We start from the raw sequence: 16183 nt of genomic DNA on the forward strand, positions 1-16183 counted from the left end.
TAAGTGACCTTGGCTCAAGAACCAGACTAAATAACACATGCTACTATAAAGGAGGCTGAAGAAGTTACGTGCATTCGCAAAACAAACGAAAGTCATAAATAGATCTATTTACAAATTACATTAGTGGGAATATGAGGTAAGCAGGCTATGGTAAGGAGCTGGTTTAGTTCTAATGATAGAACACATGGAGCCAGAAGTTGAGATAAAGACATTTCAAGCCTAATTATGCATTTCTAGAAATTTATCTAGTACCCATATGGACCTTATGCAGAGCTTTCAAGACTGATGGAATGTTTTGAAACCCGGTTGTGCATGACAGGAGGACCTAAGGTGCTGGACACTTATCAGTCCCTCCAGGTTCATTGCCTCACACTAGAGAGAATGAAGGTCATGGACTCTTGATGTTCTTTGCAAAGCAGAATTAGGCTTTATTAGGAATTATTCCAGAAAAATGGGAAGCTGAGGAAAAGTGGCAGTTAACCTCCAAGGGTTGAGAGGCATTTCTGAGAGGAGAAAAAACATTGAGTTACATTTGTCTAGAGATTTTATAGGTCTGTGGAAGAAACTGGGCAAAGGCTGAGGAACTGCTGATGAGATCGAAAAATTCTCTAGGCTATCATGAGCCTAGCCAATGGAAAATGAACATACTCTATGCCCTCTGTTCCAACTAGAGAGATAAGTATCCTCTATTCTTGGTCTGCACATCACTGCACAAGTAAGGAGTGGCTGGAGCTCCTAACTGTCCATTCCTTACTTAAACGTTGACTCTGTCCACCAAGCATGTGGCCAACATTAACATCTTTTGACCATTCAAGTGTCTCAGGAGCATTGATTCTACTAAGGTATCTTTTTCTTTCTCACATTTACAGAATCAACTTTACCACTAACTGTATCTTAACCACTCATATGAAGCTGCAGTCTATTTAGCTTGTCCATGGGATGATCAGAGTGAGCACTCATGAAATGAGTGTAGGCTTGCTTGAGGTCATCGCTGCTTTCAATTTAGCCTGTCACATTAGCTGTAATAGAAGCTAAGGTATATGAAAGGGCATCAATATCTTTTTCTGTTCCTCAAGACTCTCTGAGGGCTAGTGAGCCTGTGCCCCTGGTGTTTCCTCCTAAATGTCTAGCTTGCCTATCTTTTCCTTTTATTTAAAATAGATTTTAACATACTATATCTGACCACAGTTTTTCCTCCCTAGTTCCCCTGCCTTCCAGGTCCACTCCCTTTCTGTCTCTTATTAGAAAATAGGCTTAAAATGGATAACAATAAAATAAAATATAATAAAAGAAATTTAAGAACTAACACATTAGAATTGTATAAAACAAACAGAATAAAAAGAGCCCAAGAGAAGCCACAACATACTTCATGATTCTTGGAGAGATTAGGGAGATAAGGGGCATACCTCAACATAATAAAGGCAGTTTGCAGCAAGCCGATGGCCAATATCAACTTAAATGGAGAAAAGCTCAAAGCAATTCCACTGAAATTAGGAACAAGAAAGGGTGTCCACTCTCTACGTATCTATTTAACATAGTACTTGAAGTCTTAGCTAGAACAACAAGCAACCAAAGGAGATCAAAGGGAAACAAATTTCATAAGAAGAAATCAAAGTATGTTTATTTGCAGACATAATAGTGTACACACATGACCCTAAAATTGCACTGGGAAACTCCTATAGCTGATAAATTCTTTTTAGCAAAGTAACTGGATACAAAATTGACTCTCAAAAATCAGTACACTTTAATGTAGAAATGACAAGTGGACTGAGAAAGAAATCCAGGAAACACCACCTTTTAAAGTAGCCTCTAAAATTATAAAATATCTTGGGGGTAACTCTAACACACCAAATGAAAGACTTGTATGATAAAACTTTAAGACATTAAAGAAAGAAATTGAAAAAAATAATTTACTTTAAAATAATAATTTTGTAAGCTTTCATTGCAAGCAAATGAAGGGATATTCCAGAAAGACTTAAGATGGCAGGTGCCAACTGTTTTTTAACAGCTCAAACATACACTTGCACATGTACACTGAGATTGGAAGTAATCAAGAATATTTTGTTAATTGTGTAGTCATCATTTTCTCTATTGTTTTCTGAATTCTTAAGGGATGAAATCTCCCTGATATCCTCAGCTAAAGTTTTAGGAAATTATGACAATTCCTAAATATGGAGAGTAGAATGCATGCTGCTTAGCAACTGCACAAACAGATTCCATTGCAGTACTTGGAGGAAGTCTTTTCTACTTCCACTAGTGATCCAGGTCTACAAAGCTCGCCCTCACAGCCTTTTGACCACTTGTGGCTTGCCTTATCTACTTCTTTCATAATATGCTCTTGAGGGCACAGCATTTTCAGCCAGTTGGCAACAGAAATAGTTGTCTTTTCCAGGCTCAGTACTTGAGGCCTTTTACTCTACTTCCTTTTCAGGCCCAGTCTCTGATTTGGTGTAGTGTTGGTGTTCCAAATCCATTTGTGCTTCTTATCTACCTCATCAGTGGCTCTTCACGGTTAAGAGTAGTCAGAACGTGGCTTACAATGAAGTTTGGTTGTTTAGGGCTTAAGATGATTTTACGTGTCAACATATGTCTTAAGTTGATAATGACTACATACAATAGATATTGATTTACATTCAGAATTTTAGATGCACCAAGACAGGAAAGATGTTTTCTTCAAGGCTACCAAATATGAATAGCCAAAACACTAAGAATTTAACATTTATATAATTCCTGATTGTGTCATGGTTCTTCTTACTATAGATAGTTTATTGTATATAGGTGTAATAATATAAACGTATACCAAAAAAATTTTAATTAAAAGAAGGATAGTCAAAACTTAAAGTCCTGTTCTTCTACTTCCTTTCTGCTTTACTTTTATAGCAACTCAGTGACTAACTTCTTCCTTCTCATTGCTTTCCTACTTCTGCTTTCTTAAGACACATTCTTCAAATGGCACATTCAATTGACTATGAGTCTATTTCTTCTAAAACTGTGAAAATAAGTCTACCCTGTAGTCCTTAGAAACTTCAAGTGTCCACTCTTACCTGCAGACCACACCTGCCCTTGTCTGTCTTTCCTCCAGGATCTGTATATACTTATGTATAGGAAGTAGGATGAATGAGATAAAAGACTAGTGCTTACAAAGAAATTGTAACAAAAGGTAGTTCAGATTGTTTTTGTAATTTTATGAGTGGTAACATATTTTATAGAACATCAAAGGAAACACAAAATAAGTATGTTTGCTCGTAAGACAGTGCGGAAAAAAGGCTGAAGCTTACTTCATGCTGAAGGAAAAGTATTTGCATCAATATAAACTAAGTTAAGAAAATCCCAGAATAAATCAAGAACCAAATCCTGTTTAAGAAAAAGCAGTTCCAGCTATTCCACTCCTTGGAATATACCCAGAAGATGCTCCAGCATACAAGAAGATTTGCTCAACCATGTACATAATAGCCTTACTCATAATAGCCAGAACATGAAAACAGCCTAAGTGTCCCTCAGTAGAAGAATGGATAAAGAAACTGTGGTATATTTACACTATGGAATATTACTCAGGTATTAAAAACAAGGAACTCCCAAAATTTGTGGACAAATGGATTGAACTAGAAATTATCATAATGAGTGAGTTAACCCAGAAGCAGAAAGAGTCAAATAGTATATACTCACTTATATCTGGAAAGTAACCCAAAGAGCATGTCCCAAAAAGTCTTCACTTACCAGGAAAGTGGGACAGAGGGGAAGACTTCCTATTGGGGCTCTAGGTGAGTGAATCAAGGGAGAATGGGGAAATAGAAGGACCCAGAGGGTCCTAGAAACCTACAAGTAGAACATTATGATGTGTGGATCTGGGCCCAGAGGTCCTGCTCAAACTGTGGCACCAGCCAAGGACAATACATGTAGTAAAATTCGAACCCCTACCCAGTTCTACCCAATGGACAGGACATTCTTCACAGCTGAGTGGAGAGTGGGGTCTGACTTTCACAAAAACTCTGGTGCTCCATATTTGACCATGTCCCCTGGATGGGGAGACCTGGTGGCATTCAGAGGAAGGATAGCAGGCTACCAAGAAGAGACTTGATACCCTATGAACATATACAAGGGGAGGAGGACCCCCCCCCCCCAGTCACAGTCATAGGGGAAGAGAGTAAGGGGAAAATGTGAGGGAGGGAGAAATGGGAGGATCCAAGGAATGGGATAACAACTGAGATGAAATATGAATAAATTAATAAAATATATTTTTAAAACAGTAAAAGCAGTTCATCAGTGTGTTCATTGTCCTACATTCATGCAGGGTGAAGGGAACCAATGTTTCTAATAGGCTGCCCCTCCTGTACACACTAAGTCACCCCACTCACATCCTAGAATTGTCCACTGTAGTGGAAAGACACCCAGCACTGTTTCAGAGCTGGTATTGCGCCATTCTGCCTGAAAGAGGGCTTTGAGGCTTTCACATGTGTTTGTCAGGCTTGGAACCTTAGAAGTCATCCTCATCCCGCCCCACTCCTCCTAGAAGCACTGTTATGCGCAACATTGTGCTTCTGACTGTCCATGAATAATGCACTTCGGGTGCCTCACTCATTACAAGACCCATGTGGGCCAAGAATATAATTAGAATATACGTTATTTCCATGAAAAGAAGCATTCTGCATTTCAAAATAAACCTTTGGAATGCATCTCTCAGTCTTAAAAATCAGGCTTGTAGCAGTTCACATCATAAGTTGGCAATCGCTATTGCTTCATTAGTACTGCTCCATCCTACCACAGCCCATGGAGGGTATGTTAGTTTGTCCATTGGAAGAGGTTTTCAAAGGAATTTTTCTTGGTATTACCATTGTAAGTGGGCTTACAATAAAGCTATGGTTCCTTTCCAGTTGATCTGACTCAAACAGTGTATGAAATGATGCTTTTCAGCCTGGAACCACTTGAAGCAGACCATCTGTTGTATTGACCCATCCATCAGGTTGTCCCTGAGGTGCAGCAAACTCACGAAACCTAAAATGAAATGTTTCTTTTTTTTTTTTAATTTATTCACTTTACATCCCAATTATAGGCTTCTCTCGGTTCTCCTCCTGTTCCCATCTTCTCTTATCTCTTGCCCAGCCCCTTCTCCTAGTACTCAAAAAAAGAGCGCCCTCCTCCCCCACCATCTGACCCCAGTCTATGAAATCTCATCAAGTCTGCCTGCATCCTCTTCCTCTGTGGCCTGGCAAGGCCACTCCACCAGGGGAAAGTGATCAATGAGCAAGCAACAGAGCCCGTGTCAGAGGCGGCCCCTGCTCCTATATTAGGAGACCCACATGGAGACTGCGCTGCCTATCGACTACCTCTGAGCTGCGGGATCTAGGTCTTCTCCATTCAGGGTCCTTGGTTAGTGCATCGGCCTCTGAAGGCCTCCCTGGGCCCATATTTGTTGACTCTGTTGGTCTCCTTGTGAAGCTCCTATCCCCTCTAGGTCCTTTTATCCTCCACCTCTCCCATAAAACTCTGCACTCTGCCCAAACTTTGCCTGTGAGTCTCAGCTCCTGCACCAATCCCTTGCTGGGTGGAGTCTTTCGGAGGACCTCTATGGTAGGCGCCCGTCCTGTTCCTTCTCTTCATCTGTTTCCAGTGTCTATCCTTTTTGCCCTTCTGAATGAGTAACAAGCATCCTCCCTAGGGTCCTCTTCATTATTTAGCTTTTTTTAGGTCTATGGAATGTAGTATGGTTAACCTATATTATATGGCTAATATCTGCTTATAAGTGAGTATATACCATGTATGCCTTTCTGGGTCTGGGTTACTTCACTGAAAGTTCCATAATTTCATTGTTTTTAATAGCTGAGTAGTATTCCATTGTGTAAATTGCCACAATTTTTTAAATCCATTCTTCCATTGAGGGACATCTAGAAAGGGAAACACTCCTCCATTGCTGGTGGGAGTGCAAACTTGTACTGCCACTTTGTAAAGCAATCTGGCACTTTCTCAGAAAAATGAGAACAGTGCTACATCAAGACTCAGATATACCACTCCTGGGTAAATTCCGGAAAGATGTTCCACCATGCAACAATCTTGCTCAACTATGTACATAGCAGCTTTATTCATAATACCAGAGTCGGGAAACAACCGAAATTTTTTTTTTTTTCAAATTAGAGGACTGATCTTGCTTAATGGTTAACATGAAGCATTAAATATTGTCATGCTTTCAGCTTTGACTCTGTAAATCTCCATGTATTTTACTTATAAGATTCACCAATTTAATAATGTATGTTGTAGTAGACTCAGGGATAATAACTTGCTTACACACACTGAAATATGCTTAAAAAGTCACAGTCTAAACTCCATTTGCATGTCCACATTTCAGTATTTGAATGAAGGTATTGCAGGAGTTTGTTCATGTGTGTCAATTTTTCTACTGGATTTTCAAAGACCAAAAATAGTTTTGATATCTTTATCTCCTCGGCTGTTTTTTTTTTTTTTTACTTAAACTTTAGAATAAATTATAGTCAGTAAAACAAAACTTTAAAGCAAAAATGTTCTTCTGTACTGAATTAGCCACATATTTTGGAAGATGGTATTTTTTCCTTTCATGTAAATATGTTATGAAAATAAAAAGAGTCAAACTTTGAGATTTATTGGATTTATGATTTCAAGTCTGATCCTAAATAACCTAGTCACTTATTTAATCCATTTTATAATCTTCTTTAGAAAAATTGGATTGCATTTGGGTTAGGTTAAGTCATTTTACATCCCTTTTCTATGAGTATGCTGGATTTCTCGCAACATCTGTTAGGAGTTATGTAATACTACACTTGTCTCAGATGGAATTAGTCATGTTGAGACACTTTTTAAAAATTTAGGTACACCTTAGCTTGTTTCCAACTTTGCAGTCATCCTTAATAAACCTTAATATTGAAATGTTGGATAATTCATACATGTTCACCAAAATTTCATTTATTCTTGTCAATGAGAGGCAATAATTGTAATGATAGAAACAAATCTAACTTTACTTTGAGTACAGGGTGAACAATGAAAAACTGAAACTTAATAATAATGTTGCAATTTGTACAAAAGTACGGGAAGAAAATGATAAACAACCATTTTCAGTGGAAGAGGAGAATGCCATAAACCACTTATATTTATCTCTGTAATTTTTTCTTAAGTAGCAATTATTCTCTTTCCTTTTGAATCTCCTAATGAACTGCTGCTGATAAATAGTATTTTGGTTGGTTTCATTATTGTTTTTCTTATATAAAATATGACACTCCAAACTTTAGGAAAAGATACCACAAAAGTACTAAGGTTGGACTATTAAAAGGAGACCATTAACATGAGTGAAATAAAGGGGAATTTCACATCATTATGTAACAAGATGCTTTCAGTTACTAAAACATAATTAAACATGGCATATTCAATGAATTCAATGACTCTTGGATAAGAACAAACTATTTGGAGAGCAATTTCCTACCTGGTGACTTACAGCCCAACTGATAATGCATTCGATGATGAGGCATAGCCTGCAAGCCACCAGGAAGGTGATGGACCTCGAGATGACAGAAACCAAACTTGTAATTGTCTACCCAGAAAGGCCAGAGCTCCATCAGAACTGATTGATTATACATGTCTGTCACTCTTTTTGTGACTGGGGATATTAACAGAATCATCAACTTTTCTATTACTGGACTCCCCCATTTTGAAATCAATTAAGGAGGAACTATTTTTGAAAAAACAAAACTTAACAATATACTTTCATAGCACTTTACTATTGTTTATTCCTTGATGTCCACAGCAACCAATGAATTAACATAAGCTGTGTTTGCCATTACTCGTGGCAATATCATCAGGCACCAAGAGAGATGTGCCTTCTCTTCTAATTCCTGAGGACCATTTTACTTGTATATTTTGCTACTTATTTCACAGAGACCTGTCTCGAATCAATTTTCCGCTTACTGTTCTTAATTTCCTGGAAGATTCAGAAAATAAACAACCAGTTTATAACTACATCTAGTTTGTTAGAAATAGATAAAATAATTTCATCATTTTATGACAAAACTTCCCAAGCTAAGAGATGCAAGGACAACTAGTAAAGCGAGGCTCTGTACTGAGTAACTGTTTTCGACCTGTATACCCTGTGACTGAGCATGTTTAGATCGAAAACTAGAAAAATTATTTTAATGACAATTAATTAGTAGGAGACAGTAGTTGGATAGGTAAGCTGTCTTAGCTTGCTACAATATGAACACGGGAAAAATTCCTCAGCTAGAAGGTGCTGTGGTAAATTGTGAAGGATAATCAAGGATGAAGAAGGAACAAAACAAACAATCCTAAAATAAGTAGCATCACCTGTAGTACTGTAATTTGTAGCAATCATCCAATTAGTGAAGGGAATTTCACACTTATTCTTAAAAGCTTCTTCAAGTTCTTCCTTGGAGGGGAAATACAAGTAGCCACTAAAATGAGTTGATAAACATTTGGTAATTATTTTCTAAGGGGACCAAATTTCCAACATGGTAAATGCTATATATTTGTAGTAGAAGAAATGGCATAAACCAATAATATATTTTTGAGAGACAAAATCAGACTAGACTACAAAATGAGAATTTACTCATCTTATATTAAGGAATGGTTCTGGCTTACATTTATGAGCAGGCTATAGTTGGTATTCTGTAGCTGGCATTTTCTTGGGCTGCCAGAAAGCATTTCATCACTTGTCATGCCCCCACATATGAAGCAGAAAGATGGGAGAAGGAAGAAAGGGTTCAGTTGAGGAAAGACCTACAGACTGAGATTCAGGCAGAAACAACAGCTAAATGACAGGCACAATGCGTGCTCAGTAGCTATGATGTGTTATCAAACGTAAAACATGTTCTGCTGACAGGAGGCTGCCAGGCACAAGGCAGGAGAAGAGCATTTCATAATTCCTAAGTTACCACTTCATGGCTGCCAGTGAGTTTAAGAAACAGGAACACAATGCATTTGTTAGTCTGGGTTAACCTGAAATAAACCAGGCATCTGGAAAATGGAAACTCAACTGAAGAATCGCCTTTATCCCAGTGTCTATGAGTATGTTTATAGGGCAGTTGCTTTGTTAACTAATGTCGAGGACCCAGCCTAGTGTGGACACTGACATCCCTAGTTAAGTGTGTCAAACCTGTATGAGAAAAATTGCTAAGCAAGCCAGAGAAGGAAACCAGGAATCATGGTTCCCCCATGGTCTTTGCTTCAGTACCCACGTCCAGATCCCTGTGATAAGAGTGTGAACTGCTGGGCTGGAGAGATGGCTCAGCCCTTAAAGGCTAGGCTCACAACCAAAAATATAAGAGTGTGAACCGTAAGTGCAAGTATCCTCTTTCTTCCCCAAGTTACTTTTATATATAATGTTTATATAATAACAGAAACCAAACCAGGATAAAGATGTCAACAGTGGATCTTTGTTTGCTCTTTGACTTCTCAGGTTTGGCTAAAAGGATGGCTTTGAATTTAGAAAATTATTTTTTATTTAATTAATTTATTCAGATTACAACTCAACTGTTATCCCATCCCTTGTATCCTCCCATTCCTCCCTCCGTCCTGCTTTCACCCTACTCCCCTCCCCTAGGTCTAAAACCGAGGGGGACCCCCTCCCCCAATATATGGAAATATTTGGCTGTACCCAACAAACGGTGTTTCCTTTATTTTCCATTATCACACTGACTTCCTTGAAAAACAGATTATAAGGCTACATCATAAAAAACATAAGAAGCATTATTTGGGAGTATGAATTTTGACAGTTGAATCAGTCAAAATGGTTTTCTATGGCATGTTACTGTGTGTAGATCCACAGACAAGGAGGCAGCTAAAGTGACTCATTTGGAAAACTTCAGACATTTTGCAATGAGTGCAAATCAATATGCTAAAACAGTTTGTGGGAAAATTATGTGTTTCATAACTGCACACCCATATCATGCTATTTCACACGACAAAACTGGTCCACAGACTTATGAAAATCAGAGATACTAAAGGATTGGTAGAGATTATGTTTGGAGTCTACTATAGTTTCCCATCACCTTTAACTGTATTTTTTGCTTGTAATAGTCAGGGATCTTTAGAAGAAAAAAGCTAATATAATGTTTTATTTATTTATTTATTTACTTATTAAGAGAGAGAGAGAGAGAGAGAGAGAGAGAGAGAGAGAGAGAGAGAGAGAGAGAGAGAGAGAGAGAGAGAGAGAGAGAGACTTAGTTATGGTTTCTATTGCTGCAACGAAACACACCATGGCCAAAAAATAAATTAGGGAGGAAGGGGTTTATTCATCTTATACTTCCAGGTTGCTGTTCCTCACTAAAGGAAGTCAGGACAGGAACTCAAGCAGGGAAGGAACCTGGAGACAGGAGTGGATGCAGAGACCATGGATGGTGATGCTTCCTGCCTTACTCTCCATGGTTTGTTCAGTCTGTTTTCTTATAGAGAACCCAGGACCACCAGCTCAGGCATGTCGCTTCCACAATGAGCAAGTCCCTCTCCCATTGATTGCTAACTTAGAAAATGCCTTACAGCTGGATCTCATGGAGGCATATAGTCAAATGAGGTTCCTTCCTCTCTCACGGGTCTAATTGTGTCAAGCTTCCACACCAAAACCAGCCAGCATAATATATATATTTCTTATATACTCACTGTATAAAATTACCCCTCTTCTAATACATACACTGTGCAGCAGACTCGGGTTGCAAACTCTATATTTAACTGGAAAAGTTAAAGTTGGGGGGTGGAGTTATACACTAGAAAATACAAGATTTATTTTATAATATAAAAATATTTATATAAATATATCGCACATAAATGTTTATTAATTTATTTGTTTATTTGAGTGGAATACAGGCTGTGTTCCATTAGTCCAACAATGGCTGTCTCCCAACAGAAAATTCAAAGAGACTGTAGTCATTTGGTCCACCAGGCTAAATTTGTCAGATGGTCTTCAGTATATTTCTAAATATCAAAAAAGGAGCTTCTAATACCAGTGAAGCATTTCCAGAGGTTTCATATTCAGTGTCCTTTTTATATGTTGCCCCACCATGTACATACCATTTAAAGTGGATCTTCCCACCTCATAGAAGTGGATTGTCAGTGAGTCTTTCCACATCAGTTGATTTAATTAGAAATTTACCGTCAAGGGTGTATCCAGCCACATGGGTTTTAGTTGATTGAAGGTATAGTCAAGTTGACAAGCAAGAAGAGCCATCACACTTCACTGGTCTTAATATTACTGTTTGAAAAGATAAGAGTTTAGGATTTTCATATTAAGATTTTTGTAGGTGTTTTGGCTCATTTATTTGATATTTGTTTATATATGTGTGCATGCCTACATGAGTTCATATGAACTTCATGTATGCAGAAGCATGTGGAGGTGGTTTTGGGCTGCTGTGTGGCTGCTGAGAAACAAACCTGGGTCCTTTGTGAGAGCAGTACTCCTCGGCTGCTGACTATCTCTAGTATTTTGCTTTTTAATTCATTCTTTCCAGCCTGGAACTAGAAAGAATCTTAAAATAAATATGTATAATTTAATAAAGTTATCATTAGTTTAAGCTTAAGATTCAATAGAGCTGCATCACTGGCTTTTTAAAGCCATAGCTGCATTTTTCATTAAATTATAATAGCAAACATATTTAAATTATTTGTTGGCAAAAGAAGAGAAGCTGTTCAAAGTTTACTTCAATCTGTTACTTCTGTACATATATCACATAACAGAGAAATCACGTAGATTTATTTCATAGTGGGAAGAAAATCATCAATATTTATATACCCATTTTTCTTTTAACTTTGTATATTGCATTTTCCATAGTAACCTTAAATAACCTAAAAATTTTTTCAAACTCAGAAGACGTCATGCTGAGTATATAAGCCAGTAACAAATAATTAAATAAATATCATATGATCTTTCTTAGATGTGATTCCTAAAGCACAGAAGTAGAATTAGCATGGCGATTAGTAGTGTTTGAGGTTAAAAAAAAATGTAAATGAAGAAATAAATAGCCTTTAGTCTGACAATGAGATCCATTATGTATAACTCAGTGCTAGTTCAGTTGTAAATAATACCATACTATAATAAAAACTACAATCTAAATGAAAAATAAAGATACACACAATTACTAGGTATAGACCTAGAAGACAGACTAATTTGTTACCATATTAATAAATGCTTTAGACATCAAAATAGTGATTTGAAATAATTCATCCATTACATAATTTATAAATTATTTTATAATGCAATCAACTGTGCCCTTGTAATATTTTTTCAAATATTTTACAAAATAATTTTATTATTTTAGGAGGAATTGTTGATAAGGATCTTCGTCACTACCTCAACTTAAGATTTCAGAAGGGTTCTGTTGACCACGAGCTGCAGCAAATCATCCGTGACAACCTCTACCTCCGCACAGTGCCATGTGAGTACCACGGCCAGCACTCTCCTCCTTCTATGATAAGTAGACATATGTTCAGCTATATACTTATTATTTAAAAGGAAATTCTGTCACATAGATATTTTATGGGCAATTGGTATTGGAATCAGATTTGACACATGAACTACGAATACAAATGTTTATAGCTGAGGTTTGTGGTGTATGATAGTTATACAGAAATTTATGACCTTTAAGCCATAAAGTATCTTAGATACACTGCTCATATTAGTATTGATAATATTGATTTTAGACCAGACCTCCATTAATTCTTGAATCATGACTGAGACAGAATTCCACACCAGGAGATGGGAGACCAGAAATTCCTTGGTTGAAACAATTATGAATGGAATCTGTTTGGAATAATTTGCAGTAAGGAGTCTTCCAGGCATTAAAAAAAAAAAAAAAAAAAAAAGATACTACAAAGCACAAATGTAGCATGTTCTATTACTCTGGGCAAGTGATGGCAATATACACCGGCTTAGACTTTTATATGCAGCCTTTAGAAATTCCTTTGAAAGAGAAGAGTTAGCACACTGAAATAACTTACAAAACAAAGCATGATTCCTTGTTCTTCCTTTCTTGACATTCCACGATTGAAGTTAGGACAAAGGAAATGGGACTCAAATCCTAGATGCTGTATGGACATCGAAATCTACTTCCTTCAAGGGAGATGTTTTGACTGCTAAAAGCTGTCCATGTTCTCTAGTAATTCTGACCTCCTGATGTTGCATGTACTGAGTTTTGTTCAGTTACGCACTAAATATAAATCAACTCAAAACTATACACTCCAGTGCCTTCAAACTAGAGTGAAACATTGATTGGAGTAAATTAAACAAGTAAGGCAAAAAAATGATACATATGGTTGATTCTCGGGATTTTAAAAGTGATACAAATAAAAGCATATATTAATCACACAATGGTGAAGATAGACGAGAAACCACCCAGGTCTTTTAATCAATAATCATTTGGGGATGTGTGCCATCTTGTCATTGTTACTCAGCATTGAATAATGTCATAGTTTATTTAGCATCTATTACCAAGTAAAAACACTTGCTAACTGACATCTTGTCAGTCAAAAATTATTCCTATTCAATGTATGTTCTTAAGTGAGTGGACATTGGACTATTGTTTTGAAACAGCATGAAAAGTTCATGCTAAGAAAAGTACACTCTTAAACTTGTGAGCTTGACATTGGAGTGACGGGCAGAAGATGGATTAAAGTGACTGAACGGCTTATAAGGTAACGGATGGGCGCATTTTCAAAGCCTTGATGCTGTCAGTGCATCTAGGTGAATTTATCTTTTGTGACAGGAAAGAAAAGAGACCTGAAATACTAAATAAAGAGTCCAGGCACTTTATTATGTTAAAAGCAGAAGGAAACAGATAAGGGGCTGATATCAGGAATACATGTACTCCTTGCTAAGATGGTGGCAGGAATAAGAAAGTCTTAATTAAATATAATGATAATGGGAGGAATTTTCCTTCAGCTAATTAACTTTTAAAAGCATCTTTCTTTAGAGTACTAAGGAAAGACTATGAAGGAGAAATAAATATAAGGGTAAAATAACAGGATTTATGCATAAACCTAGAAAGCTTCAAGATGTGATTTTTGGTTCAAGGTCATAAATCCAATTAGAAATCCTAGAGTATTGCCTGTAAGGGAGATAATTAGAAACTCAAGGGATCTGAATGTTATCAGGAAACAATTGCTCTTTTATTTTGCAGCCTTCACTCCAAATAGCTAATGTCAATAATACCATTTTCCAATAGTGCTTTTAATTCGGTTTAACAGTTTAAAACTATCTGAAATAAAGATGACTCTGATTTGTACTATTAAAAATTGCTTTCATACTGGGGACCCAGCCCTGGATACTCTGCCTCCTTCATTCATTATATCTGTTAATGAAATACTCAGACATTCTCAGAGAATATGCAAAAAATGTGCCAGTAATGTGAAAAATCCTACCATTGCTTCAAAACTTGCAAATGTGCACAGCCAATCTATTGGCATTCATTATTGAGTCTCATTTCCTATACATTCTCCTGGGTCAATGTAGTCTTGTTATTTGAATGAACTCACCATAGTAAAAGGAAAATATGCTAAGAATCATCTCATTGCTCCTATGTATGTGTGTGTGTGTGTGTGTGTGTGTGTGTGTGTGTGTGTGTGTGTGTGTATCAATGTGACTATTGTCACCTCTTGTTTAATTGAGCAGAGGCACTAGAAGTAGGCCCTTGATGAGTGCATCAAAACAAAAGTGTAACCAATTTGATCATGTGAGGTGGGTTAGTATTTTTCTTCCTGAGTAACTCTGGCTCCTCCATAGTTTGTCCCAACAATTGCAACTAGAAGAAAAGGAGAGTCAAATCCTAGAGCTAAACTTCCTCAGTGCTTAGCATGTGTGTAAGAGCCCTAGAGTTATAGATCCACACATTCTCCATTTCACTTACATGCATACTCCTAATCAAATTCAGTTCTAAATAACTGGGCTGTCTATACATCTAAACAGGTCTGTGTCAGGCTATGCCCACATTCTGTGTTAATCAAGGGAAAGAAAGAGATAAATCTGGGTCTTTACTGGGCTTTAACTATAAATAATATAAAATTCCATCAATCAGTTTGCAGAATCAAGGGTTGCTTACATTTACCCCTTTGATTTGGTTCCCTAGACCCTTATCTCAGAATTATTTTTAAATATATTTTATTAATTTATTCATATTACATCTCAATTGTTATCCCATCCCTTGCATCCTCCCATTCCTCCCTCCCTCCCATTTTCCCCTTACTCCCTTCCCCTATGACAGTGACTGAGGGAGTCCTCCTCCCCCTGTACATGCTCATAGGGTATCAGGTCTCTTCTTGGTGACCTGCTATCCTTCCTGTGAGTTCGAAAGGATCTTATCTCAGAATCTTAAGAGAGTAAGTTTGAGAAGCTGTATCATAGTATTGGAGGCATGGCTGTTTTACATACAGTATGTAGGGGCTCAAACAGCTGTAGGCATCATCTCTGGTGCTATCAATTCACAATTTAGTCCATTCAAATCTGATCACAAAGGAAAGGTCTTCATAAACTGATTCCATATTTTGTGTAGAGTCTAAAATAGTCTCGCATTTTTATATATTGAGGGCCTTCTTTAAGTATTTCTTGTTAATTATATAACCAATAAAGAGGGAAGTGAAAGTTAATTCTTTTAAAATGGAGAGTATAAATACTTTTTCCAGTATTAAATTTCAGCGTTAAGATTCTATGTGGTGACCTGGCTCAACCTGAGATCCACCCCACGAGAGAGAGCCAATGCCTGACAATAATAATGATACTCTGCTAGTTAGCACATGCAAGCCTAGCATAGCTGTCCTCAGAGAGGCTCCACCCAGCAGCAAATCAAATCAGGTGCTGAGACTCACAGCCAAACATTAGGGAGACTTGTGGAAAAGTGGGGGGAGGGGAGTAGAAGGACCTGCAGGGTACAAGAACTCCACAAGAAGACCAACAGAGTCAACTAACCAGGGCCCAGGGGGGTGCATATGGAGACTAAAGCACCAATCAAGGACCATGCATGTACTGGACCCAGGCCCTTACACAAATGTTGCTAATGGGCAGCTTAGTCCTCATGTGGGTCTCCTAGTAAAAGGAACAGAGGCTGTCTCTGACACAGACTCTTCTGCCTACTTTTCAATCACTTCCCTCTGGCCTGTTTGCCTTGCGTGGCCTCGGTGGGAAAGGATCTGCTGAGTCCTGATGCGATTCTTGTGTATAGGTTTGTTGAGG

The 16183-nt window shown here is 37.5% G+C and overlaps 1 protein-coding gene across 5 annotated transcripts in view; it reads left to right on the forward strand.

Moving 5' to 3' along the window:
• Magi2 (membrane associated guanylate kinase, WW and PDZ domain containing 2) overlaps window positions 1-16183 on the forward strand; it is a 1455764-nt gene that overhangs the window by 436362 nt on the left and 1003219 nt on the right. For all 5 annotated transcript variants that reach the window (XM_051152089.1, XM_051152090.1, XM_051152091.1 and 2 more), the window contains exon 2: window positions 12282-12398. In XM_051152089.1, coding sequence (XP_051008046.1) covers window positions 12282-12398 — 117 coding nt within the window. The remainder of the gene's footprint in view (window positions 1-12281; window positions 12399-16183) is intronic.

This window comes from Acomys russatus, chromosome 10 (genome assembly GCF_903995435.1).
Source record: "Acomys russatus chromosome 10, mAcoRus1.1, whole genome shotgun sequence".
Taxonomy (NCBI): domain Eukaryota; kingdom Metazoa; phylum Chordata; class Mammalia; order Rodentia; family Muridae; genus Acomys; species Acomys russatus.